This window comes from Rhineura floridana, chromosome 4 (assembly GCF_030035675.1).
Source record: "Rhineura floridana isolate rRhiFlo1 chromosome 4, rRhiFlo1.hap2, whole genome shotgun sequence".
NCBI lineage: Eukaryota > Metazoa > Chordata > Lepidosauria > Squamata > Rhineuridae > Rhineura > Rhineura floridana.
The window spans coordinates 196885831-196901660 of record NC_084483.1 but is presented as its reverse complement, the minus strand read 5'-3'; the positions used below and the strand labels follow the sequence as shown (position 1 = coordinate 196901660).

General features: G+C 43.0%; 1 protein-coding gene across 3 annotated transcripts in view; it reads left to right on the top strand.

Moving 5' to 3' along the window:
• EFEMP1 (EGF containing fibulin extracellular matrix protein 1) overlaps nt 1-15560 on the top strand; it is a 113694-nt gene extending 98134 nt beyond the window's left edge. The window contains exons 5-9 of one of the 3 annotated variants that reach the window (XM_061626476.1): nt 9514-9633; nt 10083-10202; nt 11834-11957; nt 12052-12268; nt 13673-15560. In XM_061626476.1, the coding sequence (XP_061482460.1) occupies nt 9514-9633; nt 10083-10202; nt 11834-11957; nt 12052-12268; nt 13673-13831 (740 nt within the window). In that variant the 3' untranslated portion in view covers nt 13832-15560. The remainder of the gene's footprint in view (nt 1-9513; nt 9634-10082; nt 10203-11833; nt 11958-12051; nt 12269-13672) is intronic. The other 2 variants (XM_061626478.1, XM_061626479.1) reach the window with 2 other exon arrangements.
• Nucleotides 15561-15830: the final 270 nt, after the last annotated feature.

Sequence of the window (15830 nt, the reverse complement as noted above, 5' to 3'; positions counted from 1 at the left end):
CAGTCCATTTCATTTTTTCATTTGTTCAGGGGAAGAAGCATTTGGTAGATTCAGACTAGGGATGGAATCTTCTCCTTTGTTATGTTTCATTTTTAATTGTTGCCCCTAGTGGTCGTTAATGATCTGATTCTTTTTTCCTCAAATATCTATTCATTTTTCCAATCTCCTCCTTTTTCTTTTCTTTTTTTGCTTTGCAGAGATTGTCAATATTATAATAGCTATTTATTCACAAGTCTCCACTGTTGTTGATCTTTATTCTGAATTCTGTAATTATTGCTTGTTTACAATCCTTTTCAAGTGCATTGCAGAGCAGATTAAGGCAGATAATCAAGTCAGTGTCTTCCCCCTGCTGCTTACAATCAACACCTCATTCCCCCCCTGTTGCTCTCTGTCAGTTACAATCAACACTTCATTGACCTCAGTGAAAGGGAATACTCATTTGAACAGCTCATGTAGAAAGTAGATCAATAAAAGTGCCACTCACACTGTTGATGATTTCAAAGAGAATTTTTAAAAAACAAATTAGGAAAAAAAGAAAATAATCAGAAACCAGGCAGGGAGAGTTACTACTTCAACATTCTCTTCGCAGATGTAGAGAAAATCAGAAATAACAATTAATCCAATGGCAAATCCAATTATTGCAGAAACACAGCCGATCACTAATTCAGACCCCTTTATTCCATCCTTCATGATGGCAGGCAGACACTCTCCTTGCGTCCACCACTTAAGACACATACCCTGAGATACAGAGGCAATTGAGATGAAGGCTGCTTTTCCTTGCTGACTCAACCAGAAAGTGAGCTAGAGTCTCTGGATAAAAGGCAGAGCAGCACGTATTGATCAAGTGAGCATGTGCAGTTTTCTAACCTGCCTAGATTCTGCTTATGCAGCAGGCAGGCAGGCTAAAATTCTTGATTTTCCCAAAATAGCTGTTGTGTCCCTCATTGGCTAAGAACAATAGAAGGCAGGAGTAGGCTGATTTCTCACAAAATGATTGGGCAATAAACTGCCTCATATTTTGCTTTATACCTTTAGAGACTTGTTTTTTAAAATATGAAAGCTATGAATCTGTGCCACCCACTGGACTAAGCAGGCCCTGGATAGCATGGCTAGAATCCAGGTAAAACTTGGCTAACTGGGCAATATGGCAACCCTAACTATAGTTCCCATCATGCCTGACCATTGGCTTAGCTGGCTGGGGATTATGGGGGTTGTAGTCCAACAACATTCAGGATCCCAAGGTTGAAGAACAGTGCCATAAAAGACAGGCTAGTGTATGCCCAGCCTACCTTCTTAGGCGGAGTGTGTGCACTGGCATTTCTTCCTTATTCCCAATAAAATGGCAGCAGGAAATCAGTGACAGTAGGCAGCACTCAACCATCTGCAAGATACAACCTACAACAGGGGGTCACCAACATGGCACCAGTGGGTGCAGTTACGCCCTTGAGGTGCCCACAAAGCCTGGCCCCCACAAAACCTCTGAGCCTTCCTCTTTATTGTCCACTTGATCATGAGCTGGTGAGGGTGGTTACCAATTTCTCCATTGAAAAGTACATAGAGCTGAAAAAGGAAGTTGAAAAAGTGACACTTTCCCACTTCTTTCAGCTCTATGTGATTTTAATGACTCAAATTAAAAAGTCTAATCCAGTAATTCTGCTGGATTAGACTTTTGACAAAGCAGAATGTGTACTTTCACCTTCTTTCTGTCCTCGGCAGGGATGGTTCAATTCAGTTCACATTTAAAGGTGAATCTATCAAATTTGCACTTTCTGAAACATATTCTGAAACAAAACACAGCCATCCTTTGACATTTGCTGTTATCTGAATTTTGTGATACAGTTCTCCAACAAGCCAGTTTTTACAAAAAATGTATATATCAGAAGGATGTGTGCATAAAAATGAACATATTACTGAGAATAACATATAAAATACATTATATTATGGAAAATTGCTTGAAAAATGTGTAATTAGTTAAAACTGCATACAAAGAAGGTGTTTATTAGGAGAATTTTGCACTAAAATGCTGAAGAATGTTCATGAGGATTTTTTTTTAAATTTGCAAATTGCTGCAGAAATGTGGAGAACTGAATATAAGTTGGGATAAATTAGGAACTGAGGGAACCGAAATTGACAGATCCATCGAGGGAGGGCAGCGAGAAGAGTGACTGGAGTGGGTGATGCCTGCCGTATGTTTCCGAATGTTTCCACAGGCCTAAAAAAGTTGGCACCCCTTGTCTATAATTATTTTACCAGCCTGCTTGCCCACTGTTGCTAAGAAGCATGGAGAATAGTGGAAGGGGGGAGTTAGTAGCACTATTTGCCCCCCTGATCTATCTATGTTCACTATATTGTCTCTTTGTGCAAACTATACACATGTAATTTGGGGAACATGTAGAAAACCTTAACTTTGTACATGTGTAGGTGAATCATTCACTGTTCATTCATATAGGGAATTGATTCACATAGGGACTGTACAATGAACATTTGTAAGTTTGAAGGTGGGGATGCCAGGCTCCCCCTCCCCAACACCACTTTTTCACTGGCCCAGTAGAATTCAAGTACGCATACTTTACTCACCCAGGCTCTGTAGACATGGCTGGGGACTCTGCAACTAACCTGTAGTTCCTGCTAACGTAGGGACCACATGGAAGGTCTGTGAATGTGTGTGGACTGGAGCTCGCTACGGCGATCTTTTTCACTCACCCCCCCCACCCCACTGATGTGCATTCACTATGTACATGGTGGTTGTATGAATGGTGGCAGTGCTACAGTTAAGTAGAAGAAGCCAGCTATTTGAGACAATATAAAGCAAGTGTGATAATCCGATCGTGCTCATATGTGAACAGAATGTATGTCTGCTTGTGCTATATGACTTCCCCTTCCCCTCCTTTCTCCTATAGCCCTCTGCATGCCCCCCCACCTCAAATCTGCTTCAGAAGGTTGGCAGACCTTCCAGGACAGATTTGAAGGGGAGCTTGGAGGGATGCATGGGGAAGAAAACAAAGGAGAAATCCGCGCATGCAACACTGGATGACACCCTGAGTTAATCTCAGTACAGATGGTGACTTTTCCAGAAGTCTCTCTTGCTGTCCAAGAGGGGGAAGAGTAGGGGACAGTTGCTGGAGGTATTCACTGATCCCTGCAGCATCTTCAAAGGATAGTATGAATATATTTTACTGGCCTTTGACCCTATAATTTTTACTTTCATTTTGTTGTTTTGTGCCTTCAAGTTGATTTCGACTTATGGCGACCCTATGAATCAGTGGCCTCCAGTAGCATCTGTTATGAACCACCCTGTTCAGTTCTTGTAAGTTCAGGTCTGTGGCTTCCTTTATGGGGAGGGGTAAGCATCTGGAAGAGACCCCTCTGACACCCTGGTGAGCTGCTGCCAGTCAGTACTTAGGAAGATGGACGAATCACCTGACTTGTACAAGGCAGCTTCCCGTGTTTCCCATCTGTTGGACTGTTTCCTCAGCAACAGCAACAGATCAATCACAGGTCAAGGGAAGTTTCATGACCTGTCTCCTAATTTGGATAGGGTTTGATTGGGACACTGCTGGAACCATTTTCTCACATTGCGAGTCCTTGCCTGTAACCTTACTGGCCTCAGACAGCTAGGGGCAGCTTTTGCGGTGCTGTTCTGTCTCTGCGGAGAGTGAACAGGGTCCTTTTCAGAAAATGGCTGAAGTTTGGTCTGGGCCTTCACGGACAGACTGACAGTGGTCAACAGCACACACAATTATGTTCATCAAAAACAAAGAAAAAGAGGCAACGTTGTAATAGTGTCCCTGCCTAGTCATGTGGAGGCGATTGTTACCATAGGGGCTGGTCCTGAGACTTTCCAAGACTGGCTGGTAACTGGGTCTAGCTGGAGCCTGAATGGTCATTGTTTGCTGGTCTCTCACAAGCTAACTAACTAGTGCTGTTGGGCTAGAAAGCAGATTGTGTTCCCCCTAAAAAAAAAATCCTTCAGAAAAAAGGTCCTGCTTGCAGGCTTTCCATAGGCATCTGGTTGAACACTGTGAGAACAAAGTACTGACCTAGATGGGTCTTGCCTGATCTAGCAGGGCTCTTCTTATGTAACTGACTGAATTGACTGTTCTTCTGGCTCAGGGGCAGTGTGTAGTTTGCCTTTCTTCTGGACTTGTGGAACTTGGCAAACAAATCTGACAACAGGTGTTTCGTTTTTATTAAATTCATCCTTCGCTAATGAAGAAAATGGTCTAAGCAACCAGGCCTATTAAAACCTATTAAACGTAGAAACAGCTACTACAACAACAAAATGATAGCATTAGTCATCACTATTAAAATACACTGAATAATTGTTGGTTACACGAAGAAGTGAATCGTCTTTAGAGCAAAGTCTGGTGAGAGTACAGCAAAACAGATCAGCAAGTTTGACTCTGCTCAAGTACTTAGCTAGATGGACTCTGACATGACTCTGCTCAAGCAATAGGTTGCAGGTGATAGCAGAGCTTGGAAAAGTTACTTTTTTGAACTACAACTCCCATCAGCCCAACCCAGTGGCCATGCTGGCTGGGGCTGATGGGAGTTGTAGTTCAAAAAAGTAACTTTTCCAAGCTCTGGATAGATGTAGAATGTTGGGGGGGTTTCCTTAGGGATGGGAAAAGCATTTGATTCAGCTCACGTTTAAAGGCCAATTTACCTAATTTGCACTTTCCGAAACAATACTCAAACTGAAATCCAGCCATCTTTCGAAATTTACTTCTCCAAATTTTGCAGGTCTGTTCTCCAGTGGACTAATGTGTCCAAAAATGCATATGTTCGGGTACAGTGTGCATAGAAATGGCTATATCAATGAAAATAACACAAAAATGCATTATGTTAGGGAATATTGCTTTGCAAAAATGTATACATTAGGCAAAATTGCATACAAAAATGTGCATGTCAGGAGAAATTTGCACTACAACGTGGGTTAATTTTTAAGAGGGTTCCTGCTGGGAGGAAGGGCGGGATATAAATCAAATAATAAATAAATAAATCACAGATTTGCCCATCCCTCATTTTAATTTTGTTAACTGTTTTTAAAAAGTCGGTTTCTAGCCATTCAGGCTGTGGAGATATATTTTTGAAAATCCTCATGGAGTCTCATTACATGGGAAAGTTGTACACAGATCAGTGGTCTCCCAGGTTTCACAAAAGCTGCGCCAAAGGTTCTCAGAAGAGAACTTTTGGATGAATTGGAATGGGGTTGGTGGTGAAAAGGAAACAATCCCTCTTTGGCCTTTTGGGAGGTAGTGGGCCAATTTTTTTGGTAGGGGGGAGGGCACTGATAAGCACTTCCGTGGCCTCCCTTCAAAACCCTTTTCATGTCCAAGAATGCTATTCACAATGCATCCCGACATAGTATTATTCTAGAACATTCTTAGAAAATAAAAATGGCGTCTGCCAGCTCAATGAGACTTGAGGAATGCCAGTGCCCCCACTTCTCAAAAGTAGACAAAGAACACACATACTTTAATTTGGGGGGGGGATTTGAGGTTAGCTCTGTCTTTGCCTCCAGATGCTATCTTACAAATCATAGGGTAGCTGCAATCATTCAAAAGTCTGGGCTTGTGTGCCGAGCATAATCACATGGCCCATCTAAAGTACCACCTTTCCTCCATATTTACTTTATTTATTTATTAGATTTATATCCCACCCTTTCTCCCAGTAGGAGCTCACAAACCTTGAGATCATAATCTGAAACACTTCCCTGTGTGCTACCTCCAAGGGAGGCCCAGAAGGTGGCAATGAGAGAATGGGCCTTTTCTGTAGTAGTCCTACCCCCACCCCCTGTTTATGGAAAGCTGTCCCCAGGAAGGCCTGCCTGGCATCAATGTTATCATTTTGGTGCCAGGCAAAGACATTTTTGTTTTCCTGGGCATGTGGACAGCACCAGTGATCTGATGCTTTTGCTCCATGTTTTAAATATGTTTTATGTATTTGTATTGCTATAAATCATTTTGGGATTTTTATTATGGGAAACAAAATTTGTAAATTCAATCAACCTAACGTAGCCCATCCCTGGTGTGTACCAGTCATTTGGTCTAAGAATTTGCTTCTCTTAGCCCTCACTTATTTACATTTTCTGTTTCTGCTGCACTCTTGTTTGCCAGGACAAACATAGCGTGAAAATTTCAGGTCACTTTTTTTATTGATTTATATCACAAAACATCAGGGCAGTGTACATCAACATAACTTTTTTAAAAAATACTAAAACAATAAAATGACTGGCTATTGAACAGCTACGTGTTGTTGTTGCTGCTGCTATTGTTATTGTTGTTAAATTTATTGCCTACCCTTTCCCAGTAGGTCCCAGGTCAGGTCACAGTAGCTTAAAATACACAATTAAAACAGTTTAAAACAAATTACAATCACAACTAGAGGGAGCCTTAAAAATATGCATCTCAAAAGCTTGGATGCAGAGGCATGTTGGCATAAAAAAAATCTTTGAGAGACACCTGAGAATCAGTAGCGAGGATGCCTGCCAAATCTCTACAGGAAGAGTGTTCCATAGCATGGGACCTGTGATACTACATGCCCAACTTCTGGTTGAGGCCAGTCAGGCCTCTGTAACTCGAGGGGCAACTAACAGTGCTCCTCTGGATGATCTCAGTGATGGGGCTGGGATATAAGGGCTCAGGTGGTCCTTAAAGTATCCTGGACCCAAGTTGTATAGGGCTTTGTATAGCAACACAAGAACCTTAATTTTGCCCAATAAATGTGCAGATTCACATCATATATATTGGCACAATTCTGCATAATAATCCATCTGGCATATATTCTTCTGGCATAGTGCAGCCTAGGTTAAGCACTTTGATGAAGCCCCACAGATTTCAGTGGGAGAGTTAAGCACATGTGTTATTACCATTGATATCAGTGAGACGCAGCTGTGTATCCCCAAGGCTCAATCCTGCACTTCATTTTAATGGTCTTCCTATCTGTACTGAATTAATTAATATTGCCCCCCATCTCTGCCATGCTTCACATCAGGGGGGACCTTTTTCTGCCTGAGGGCCACATTGCCTTATGGGCAATCCTCCAAGGGCCATGTGCCAGTGGTGGGTGGGGCCAAAGGCAAAACTAGATGGAGCCACAGGTGTGACTCTGACCTTTGTATAGTGGGCTACATTGCAGCCATGCAAAAGTTAACACAAGTCTCCCCACCCAGGCAAGGAAGAGACGTTGTCACAGTACAAGGGCAGGGCTGGTGAAGAGTGTGTTCTGAGGAGGGGACATTGCCAGAGGAGATTCCTGAGGGTCAGCTAGAGAGGCTTGGAGGGCCACATTAGCCCCCCCACCCCTGATTTATGTGTTCAGTTACCTTTGCCTGTTTTTTTTAACGCTAGATAGTCTGAATACTTAGCACTGCTGCATAAAGTGTTATCAATTTGCATAATGCGATTTATGACACTGACTTTCATTTCTCTTGGGACAAAAATTTGGGAATCGTTTTCCCACAAAGCATCATACCAGCCATTCTCGATATAAATCACAAATCAAATGAAAATGTAAAATAGATTTGGTGTTTAAATTGTGTGATTTAAAGTCAGGCTCAAAGCATCTTATATCCTTGACAATACTAGCTATATAACAGCAACAGAATTCACCATACGTCTGAGCCCATCAGAACAGCTGTAGTTCAGTGTTGCTGTTGAAAAACATAGTGAAGACAAGTTGTAAACATTTTAAAATGAAAGGTCTTACAGCATGACCCTCACCTGTAAGAAGGAAATGGCTTAGCAGCTGAATTGGTTCCTGGGTCCACCATCCTTGTCCTCTCCCATTTTTCAGATGGGTTGTCCACCCTACTTTCACTTTTTGAAGGTGCCCCAAAAACATCCATACATTTATCTGTGGTGGTGGTGTTTTCATCACCTTATTTGTTTTTTTTAAGGATATTTTTCATTAAAGTTCAAAACTGCTCTGGAGATTCATGGAGGAAGGTGTCTTGATGACATCACAGGGTACCAACCAATCAGTGCCATGAGCAGCCAGCTTCTGCCTTAAAATTGGAGCTCCAGTTTTTCCAGAGCTTGACCCTACAGAGGATAAATGCATTTTTAGACTGAAAACACCGATGGTACCTACAGATCAGCCATACTGCTCTGAAAATGTTGTGTGTTCCTTCACACCCGGAATTTGGACACTTACAGAAATACACAGCAGGTTTTTCTTCCAGTTGCTGCTCAGCCGTATGCATTCTGGAAATTATAGCTGGTATACTCAGAAAAATAAAGGACTTCTTGACAGATTGCAGGCCCCTTCTCGTATTGCTTTCTGGTGTCCCTACAGGAGCTTCTGAGAAGGTCCAATCCCATCTGCAGCCTGCTCTAAGGGCCCTAGGTCCACAGCAAACATAAGCAGTGAACCCCAGTGAACCAGGTTTAGAGAGGCCTGACATATGTGTTCATTCAACCACTTCAATCTGTGGAACTGGCACTTTTACAAGTGCCATATAATGTTTATTCTGCACTTGCAAGAAATTGATACTTTAGCGTGGCAACACCTACTCTTTGGAACCCCCTGCCCATTGATATTAGACCTTTATTTGTTCCAGTTTCCAAGGCATGTCATTTTAGCAATCACATAATTTTGATATGTGATTTTAGTAAGTATGAGTGCTTTAATATGACTGGTTTTATTTTGTATTTTAACATTTTTGTCATGTGATTTGTTTTTAATGTTTGTTTATTATTGGTATTCTTAATGAATATTTTAGACTGTCTACTGTAAACCGCTTAGAGGTCTTTAGTTCTAGTAAGCAGCATATACATTTTGTTAAATAAAACATTGGCCAGTGTGGGCATTCTTACTCATTCCAGTGACTCACACGCTTCTCTGTGTGGCTCCTTACCTGTGACTTTAAAGCCAACTGTTTGGATGCACAAATTACCAGTATTAAAGAATGGAAGCTGGGCGGGCAGAAACCTCTGCTGGAAATAAACTGGGGAGCTTGATATTCATTCCCTAGCTACACAATGAATTGTCTTGACTCTGACGATTCTGATGAATGCACCCAAATACCAAACAAGAGAAGATTCACCTATGTGTAAAAACTAGCGATGGGGGAGAAATTAGATTAAGTTCACATGTAAAGGCGAAGCTACCAAATTTGCACTTTCCAAAACAATACATGAGCCAAAACACAGCCATCTTTTGAAATCCGCCTTTGTCTGAATTTTGCAATGCAGTTTGCAGTGCCAGTTAATGTGTACAACAATACACATGCCAGAGTAAAGTCTGCATAAAAATGCATGTGTGAGTGAAGATAATATACAACCATGCATGAAATTGAGGGAAATCGCTTTGCAAAAATATGTAGATTTGGCAAAATTGCATGCAAAATTGTGTTTATTTGGAGAAGGCCTCACTACAATGTTGACAAATTTTCCGGAGGATTTAAAAAAAAATTGCAAACTGCTGCAGAAATGCAGAGAACTAAATTTAAGATTGGAAAAATGAGAAATGGAGAGAACCTAGTAAAGACATGTCATATTTCCTTTTTAGACGTAAATGAATGTGAGACCACCAACCCATGCGCTCAACTCTGCTACAACGTTGTCGGTTCCTTCCTCTGCCAGTGCAATCAAGGCTTTGAGTTAAGCCCGGACAGGATCAACTGTGGTGGTGAGCAACTCTCTTCTGCATTGGTGGTTCTCAAAGGACGTGGGATGGTAGGAGCCTTTCGAGTGGAGTTTGAACAGTGCTGGTAATATGCGGGAAGAAATGGTGGGAGACTCAGGACAGACAAAAGAAAGTACTTCTTCACTCAGCGCGAACTGTGGAATTCACTCCCATAGGAGGCAATGATGGCCACCAACTTAGACAGCTTTGAAGAGGGTTAGACAAATGCAAGGTGGATAAGGCTAACGGGCTAATAGGCGTGATGGTTATGCTTTCCCTCCATAGTTAGAGGCATTAGAGTGGCCACTGGCCAGATAGGCGACGAAGAAATTAAATTTATTATTATTTATTATTATGCTTCTGAATTCCAGTTGCTAGAAACTGCAGAAGGGGAGAGTGCCCTGTTTACAGCACTTTTTGCAACTGGTGCAAACTATGTCATTGTTTTGCAGATGTCGATGAATGCAGAGCTTCCAACTTCATATGCCAATATCAATGCGTCAATGAACCAGGGAGGTATTCTTGCCTGTGTCCAGATGGATACCAGTTAGTCAGAGGCAGAAACTGTCAAGGTAAGTGTACTACTCTTCGAAGACTTGCATACCTGCAATTTTAATTCTAACATTTAGATCATTTTTTACAAGCACCTAACCGAAAGCCCTTAATCGTATCTAGATTCTTTCTGTGAATCTCATCCACGTGGGAAGTGCAAAATGTCCCCTGCACAACTTGCGACCAGCTCAGCAAAACATGACACATATAGTAGCCCTCCAGGGGGTTGACAGACCTGTTGCTCTCCCTGCATGGGACTGCAAAAATCTAGGAAGAAGGAAACAGACAATACACATCTGGCAAACCATAGTACATGATTGGTGAGCTCTGTGTTGGCCTGGCTTAAGATAAATGGAAGTCCCTTATATGCAAGGTAGTCTGCTTATAGCAGAGATGGGGAGGTTTCAAACCGTAGAATTTACTAGAACTCTTAAGGTCCACCAACAGAAGGCAGGTGCAAAATAGTAGCTCAGGATGGTGGGATGGAGCCGCATCCAAAATGGTAGCTCAGTACGGGAGCCGGAAACTGGATCCAGCTGGTGGGGTGTGTCCTTCCCTTCCCCGCCCTTCATAGACCAACTTTGACTGGTAGGCAGGGCCGCACACCTGTCAGTCACCTGACAACATTATGACATCAGGCGACAACTTGAAAGGGGCTTGCTCTCAGTGTGGCAATCAACTGATCAGTGCTGAGAGCCAGCTCCTTTGAAGGCTCATTCTCACCACTAGTCAGGTGACACTGCACCTTCAAAGGACCCCTTTGGTTGTCACTGCTTGCAAAGCCTTTGCCTGACTATGTGCCTTCAAAGGAGTTATTCAGTGTGACAAGCAAGGGCTTTGCAAGTGCCAACAATTAGCTGATTTGTTGGCACTTGCAAAGGCTCAGGGCCTTGTTGCATCTTACCAGCCCCACGCCTGAGATCATATATTATTGTATTATTTATTATTTATTAAATTTATATCCCGTGCTTCCTCCCAGAAAGGAGTCCAGGGTGACAAACAGAAACACTAAACGCACTTTAAAACATCTTAAAAACAAAAGTCTTTAAAACATAATGAAACATCTTTAAAAACACATTAAAACAAAACATCTTAAAAACATCTTTTTAAAAAAACAACCTTTAAAAACGTCTTAAAAAGCAATTCCAGCACAGACACAGACTGAGATAAGAACTACTTAAAAGGCTTGTTGGAAGAGGAAATTCTTCAGTAGACACCGAAAAGGTAATAGAGATGGTGGCTGCCTAATATTTAAGGGAAGGGAATTCCAAAGGGCAGGTGCCACCACACTAAAGGTCTGCTTCCTATGTTGTGAGGAACGGACCTCCTGATAAGGTGGTATCTGCAGGAGGCCCTGACTTGCAGAGCACAGTGATTGACTGGGTATATAAGGGGTAAGACGGTCTTTCAGGTATATGACCTCAGGTGCAGGGCAGGTAGGCCTTGCTTCATAAAAACATTATTGTAGGCCAAATAGGGAGTCCTGTCGGGACGAATTAGACCTAAGGGCTGGAGGTTCCCCACCTTTGGCTTAGAGGGTAGATGCAACTGCCTGCTGTAGATTCAGGTAGAAATCTAAATCGAAGTTACTACAGTTTAGGGATTCTCCTAGCAAGGCTGTAAAACTTTGCTTCCTTTCTTTCCTAACTAGACATCAATGAATGTGAAGTGGGTCACGAATGCCGAGAAGATGAAATGTGCTGGAATTATCATGGCGGCTACCGCTGTTATCCAAAGAACCCTTGCCAAGAGCCTTACATGCTGGCATCTGAAAAGTAAGAGAAACTGCTAAGAGGTTCTTAGCAAAGTATCATTTGCAAAGTACAAAACTGAGCGCCTGCTTACACATTGCAGGAGTTCGTTTTTCAGTCGTTGTGGTTTGTTTTACAGTCGCTGTGTTTGTCCGCTTTCCAACCCCCTTTGTCGAGACTTGCCATACTCCATTGTACACAAATACATGAGCATCCGCTCAGATAGGACCGTGCCGTCTGATATCTTCCAAATCCAGGCAACCACAATTTATGCCAATACAATTAACACGTTCCGGATAAAATCTGGGAATGAGAACGGAGACTTCTTTCTGAGAGTGAGTATTTTGCAAGTTACTTTTCTCAGTCCTGCTGGGTTTGCATAAGGCTCCCATACAAGCGACTTACAAGGCCAGTACCCACTTTGCTCCTACAGGAGAACTGCATCATATGCCTTAGACTAAGAACAGGGAAACTTTTTCAGTTCAAGGGCCACAATCCAGGAGCTGCATACCAGTGGTGGGCAGGGTCAGAGGCAAAAGTTGGTGGAGCAGCAGGTGTGACTTTTACCTTGGAATAATAAAAATCAAAGCCATACCCCACACACATCTCTCTATTCTCTCTCCGGGCAAGCAAGAGGCATCATCACCGGTGAAGGACACGTTCCAGGTACGCAAAAGCATTCAAGGAGGGCACAGAGCAGAGCCATTGAGGGGTGTAGACTGGGGATAGGGCTTGGGAAGAGTCCGGGGGCCAATGAAGATACATGTAGGGCCACATTCAGCTCCCAGGACTCAAGTTCCTCACCCCTGCTTTACTATTCATTATTATCCAATCAGTTTCACCTTCTGTGCCTTATTTTTAACCTTGTCTACCTCTTCTACTCTGATAATTGCTGTTTCTACATCTCTGCAACATTCTTTCTTAAATCTGATTTACTTGTTTAAAAGAAACACATGGTACAGTCCTCCTTCCTGCCTCCAGTCCATATACCAGTGGAAGATCACATATTTGAATATTTCTCCACCTTATGAATTTGCTGCATGTAGAAACTTGGAAACTAAAAAGGAAGAAGGCTATGCTACAACTGTTCTTCCTGCCATGCTGGTATTCCACAGGGAATTTGGCAGGGAGCTTCCCAGGATGCTAGGGATTTGTAAAAATGTCCACCCTTTCAAAAGTGCAGATTTCATAGGAATATTTTTTTAAAAAACAACAATTCAACTCTAACATTTACATTTTTCCTGAAGAGTGATGTCTATAAGTAGGGCTGTCAGAAAGGGCTGATTTCCGTTCCGATCCACACTCATTGCATGCAGCGGTGTTGCCGATCCGCTGCAGTTCAGCTTCCAACAAAAACTACATTATTTGTCTCGCTGTCTTTTCTGGCAGCATTTTGCATGATTCATTACGTTATCATTATGTTATTCCACACCATTCATTTAAATGCAAAGGAAACACAATGCTAACGGAGGGGGAAGTAATCAATTACATATTGTTCACGGACTGAAAACAACAACAGCAAATACCAGTCGTATCAATTCACTGCATTGATTTCCATTCCGGACATGGGACAAATAAGTGAGCATTGGCTATTTCCTCTCCTGTGTCCGTTGGTATTCTCTGAAATCCCTATCTATAGCTCAACACAGAGTTGGTAGTCATCTTTGAAACTTACCCAGGGAGGAGGCAGGGGAGCCAGATGTTTCCAGGTGAAAACTTTCTGTTCCTTTTTCTTTCAGCAAACAAGCTCAGTGAGTGCAATGCTTGTACTGGTGAAGCCATTAACAGGACCACGAGAACATATCATTGATCTGGAGCTGCTGACAGTCAACAGTATGAACTATCGGACAAGCTCGGTGCTCAGGTTAACACTAATCGTAGGACCGTATGCATTTTAGTCTCTGCAGCTAAGCAACTTGTGAGCCCCCAGAGCAGCCAAAGAAATATTCCCTTAAATGAAGCACTTACAACTTTATTTATAGATTTTATGTGGTGTGTGTGTGTGTTTTAAGGAAAAAAACCCTTTAATAAGGAAATTAGTACTTGTAACCACACCATTAGGCTTATAATTCAAAAGTAGTATATGTGTTCAACAATATAACCTGGGCATTGCCACTTTCTGTATAAGGACTGCATTTCTCTCCCCCCCCTTACATATATGAGATCTCCACAGCAGCTCCATTCTTACTGAGCCCATGGAGGAAGAGAGCAGGATCACAGCCACTGGCCCTGCCGCAGACTCCCACATGTTTAGCTGAAGTTGTGAAAGAGCTGTGTGCAGATAGAACAGTACCTACAGAGAACAGTGAATGCGTAGGTTCTGTGCAAACACCACTGCAGACCCCAATCACACGGGCTTTCCAGTCGCATGGAAGAGTCTAAACGCTTGCACTGGACACTTAGAAGCTGGGAGGGAGGGCAGGGCCCGTCTCGCTCTCTCCTCCCTTCCCATGCATTCAGAAATCGGGGTTTGGAAATGGGAATAGGGGTACCGTCGTTTCCGTGATTTTGTAAGTTGTGATCCCCTTCTACAATATCAGGACATCCCCTGCAAAGAAAGGCTTTTGGTTTTGTAATATTCCCCTGTTCGTTTTGACTGAGATCTAATACTTTTCCAATACTTTGTGAGATCCAGGGTGTCTTGAGTACTACAGTTCTACCTTTACCCACTGAGTTTTTATGGGCACAACAGCCTGATCTGCAAGCAATGTTCCTCTGCCTGCAAGAGCTGCCCCATTTACTTACTTTAACAGAGGAAGCCAACTTGTAAGTGCATTTCCCTGTAGGTGTAGGTGAAACAGTGCACCCAGTGCACCCAAGAGCTTCATGCTTGTATTGATGCACACCCAGCAGATGGGACCCAGGCAAAGAGGGCCACTTTTAATGTCCCGCTGACCAACAGGACTTAAATGCACTTATTACTGGCTGAATTGTGCCCTGGATGCAGCCCTCAGTGCTGAAGGCATCGTGGTCAAGGAATCTATGAAATAGAGAACATTTTTTCAACCTGAGGGCCACATTCCCTCACTGGCAGCCTTCCACTGGCTGTATGCCAATGGTGGGTGGGGCCAGGTGCAAAAGTGGGTGTGTCCAGAGGGAAAAGTGGGCAGAGCAACAGATGTGACCTTACCTTTGCACAGTAGGCTACATTCCAACCATGCAAAACTCAAAGGTTCTACATGCACACACACAGACATATCGACCTCTCTATGCTCCATCATGGCATGCAGAAGGCATTATCACAGTTCAAGAACACATTCCAGCGAGGCAAACACGCTGGAGGAGGGCACAGAGCAGGGCTGGTGAGAGGTATGCCTTTAAGAACATAAGAACATAAGAAGAGCCTGCTGGATCAGGCCAGTGGCCCATCTAGTCCAGCATCCTGTTCTCACAGTGGCCAACCAGGTGCCTGGGGGAAGCCCGCAAGCAGGACCCGAGTGCAAGAACACTCTCCCCTCCTGAGGCTTCCGGCAACTGGTTTTCAGAAGCATGCTGCTTCTGACTAGGGTGGCACAGCACAGCCATCATGGCTAGTAGCCATTGATAGCCCTGTCCTCCATGAATTTGTCTAATCTTCTTTTAAAGCCGTCCAAGCTGGTGGCCATTACTGCATCTTGTGGGAGCAAATTCCATAGTTTAACTATGCGCTGAGTAAAGAAGTACTTCCTTTTGTCTGTCCTGAATCTTCCAACATTCAGCTTCTTTGAATGTCCACGAGTTCTAGTATTATGAGAGAGGGAGAAGAACTTTTCTCTATCCACTTTCTCAATGCCATGCATAATTTTATACACTTCTATCATGTCTCCTCTGACCCGCCTTTTCTCTAAACTAAAAAGCCCCAAATGCTGCAACCTTTCCTCGTAAGGGAGTCGCTCCATCCCCTTGATCATTCTGGTT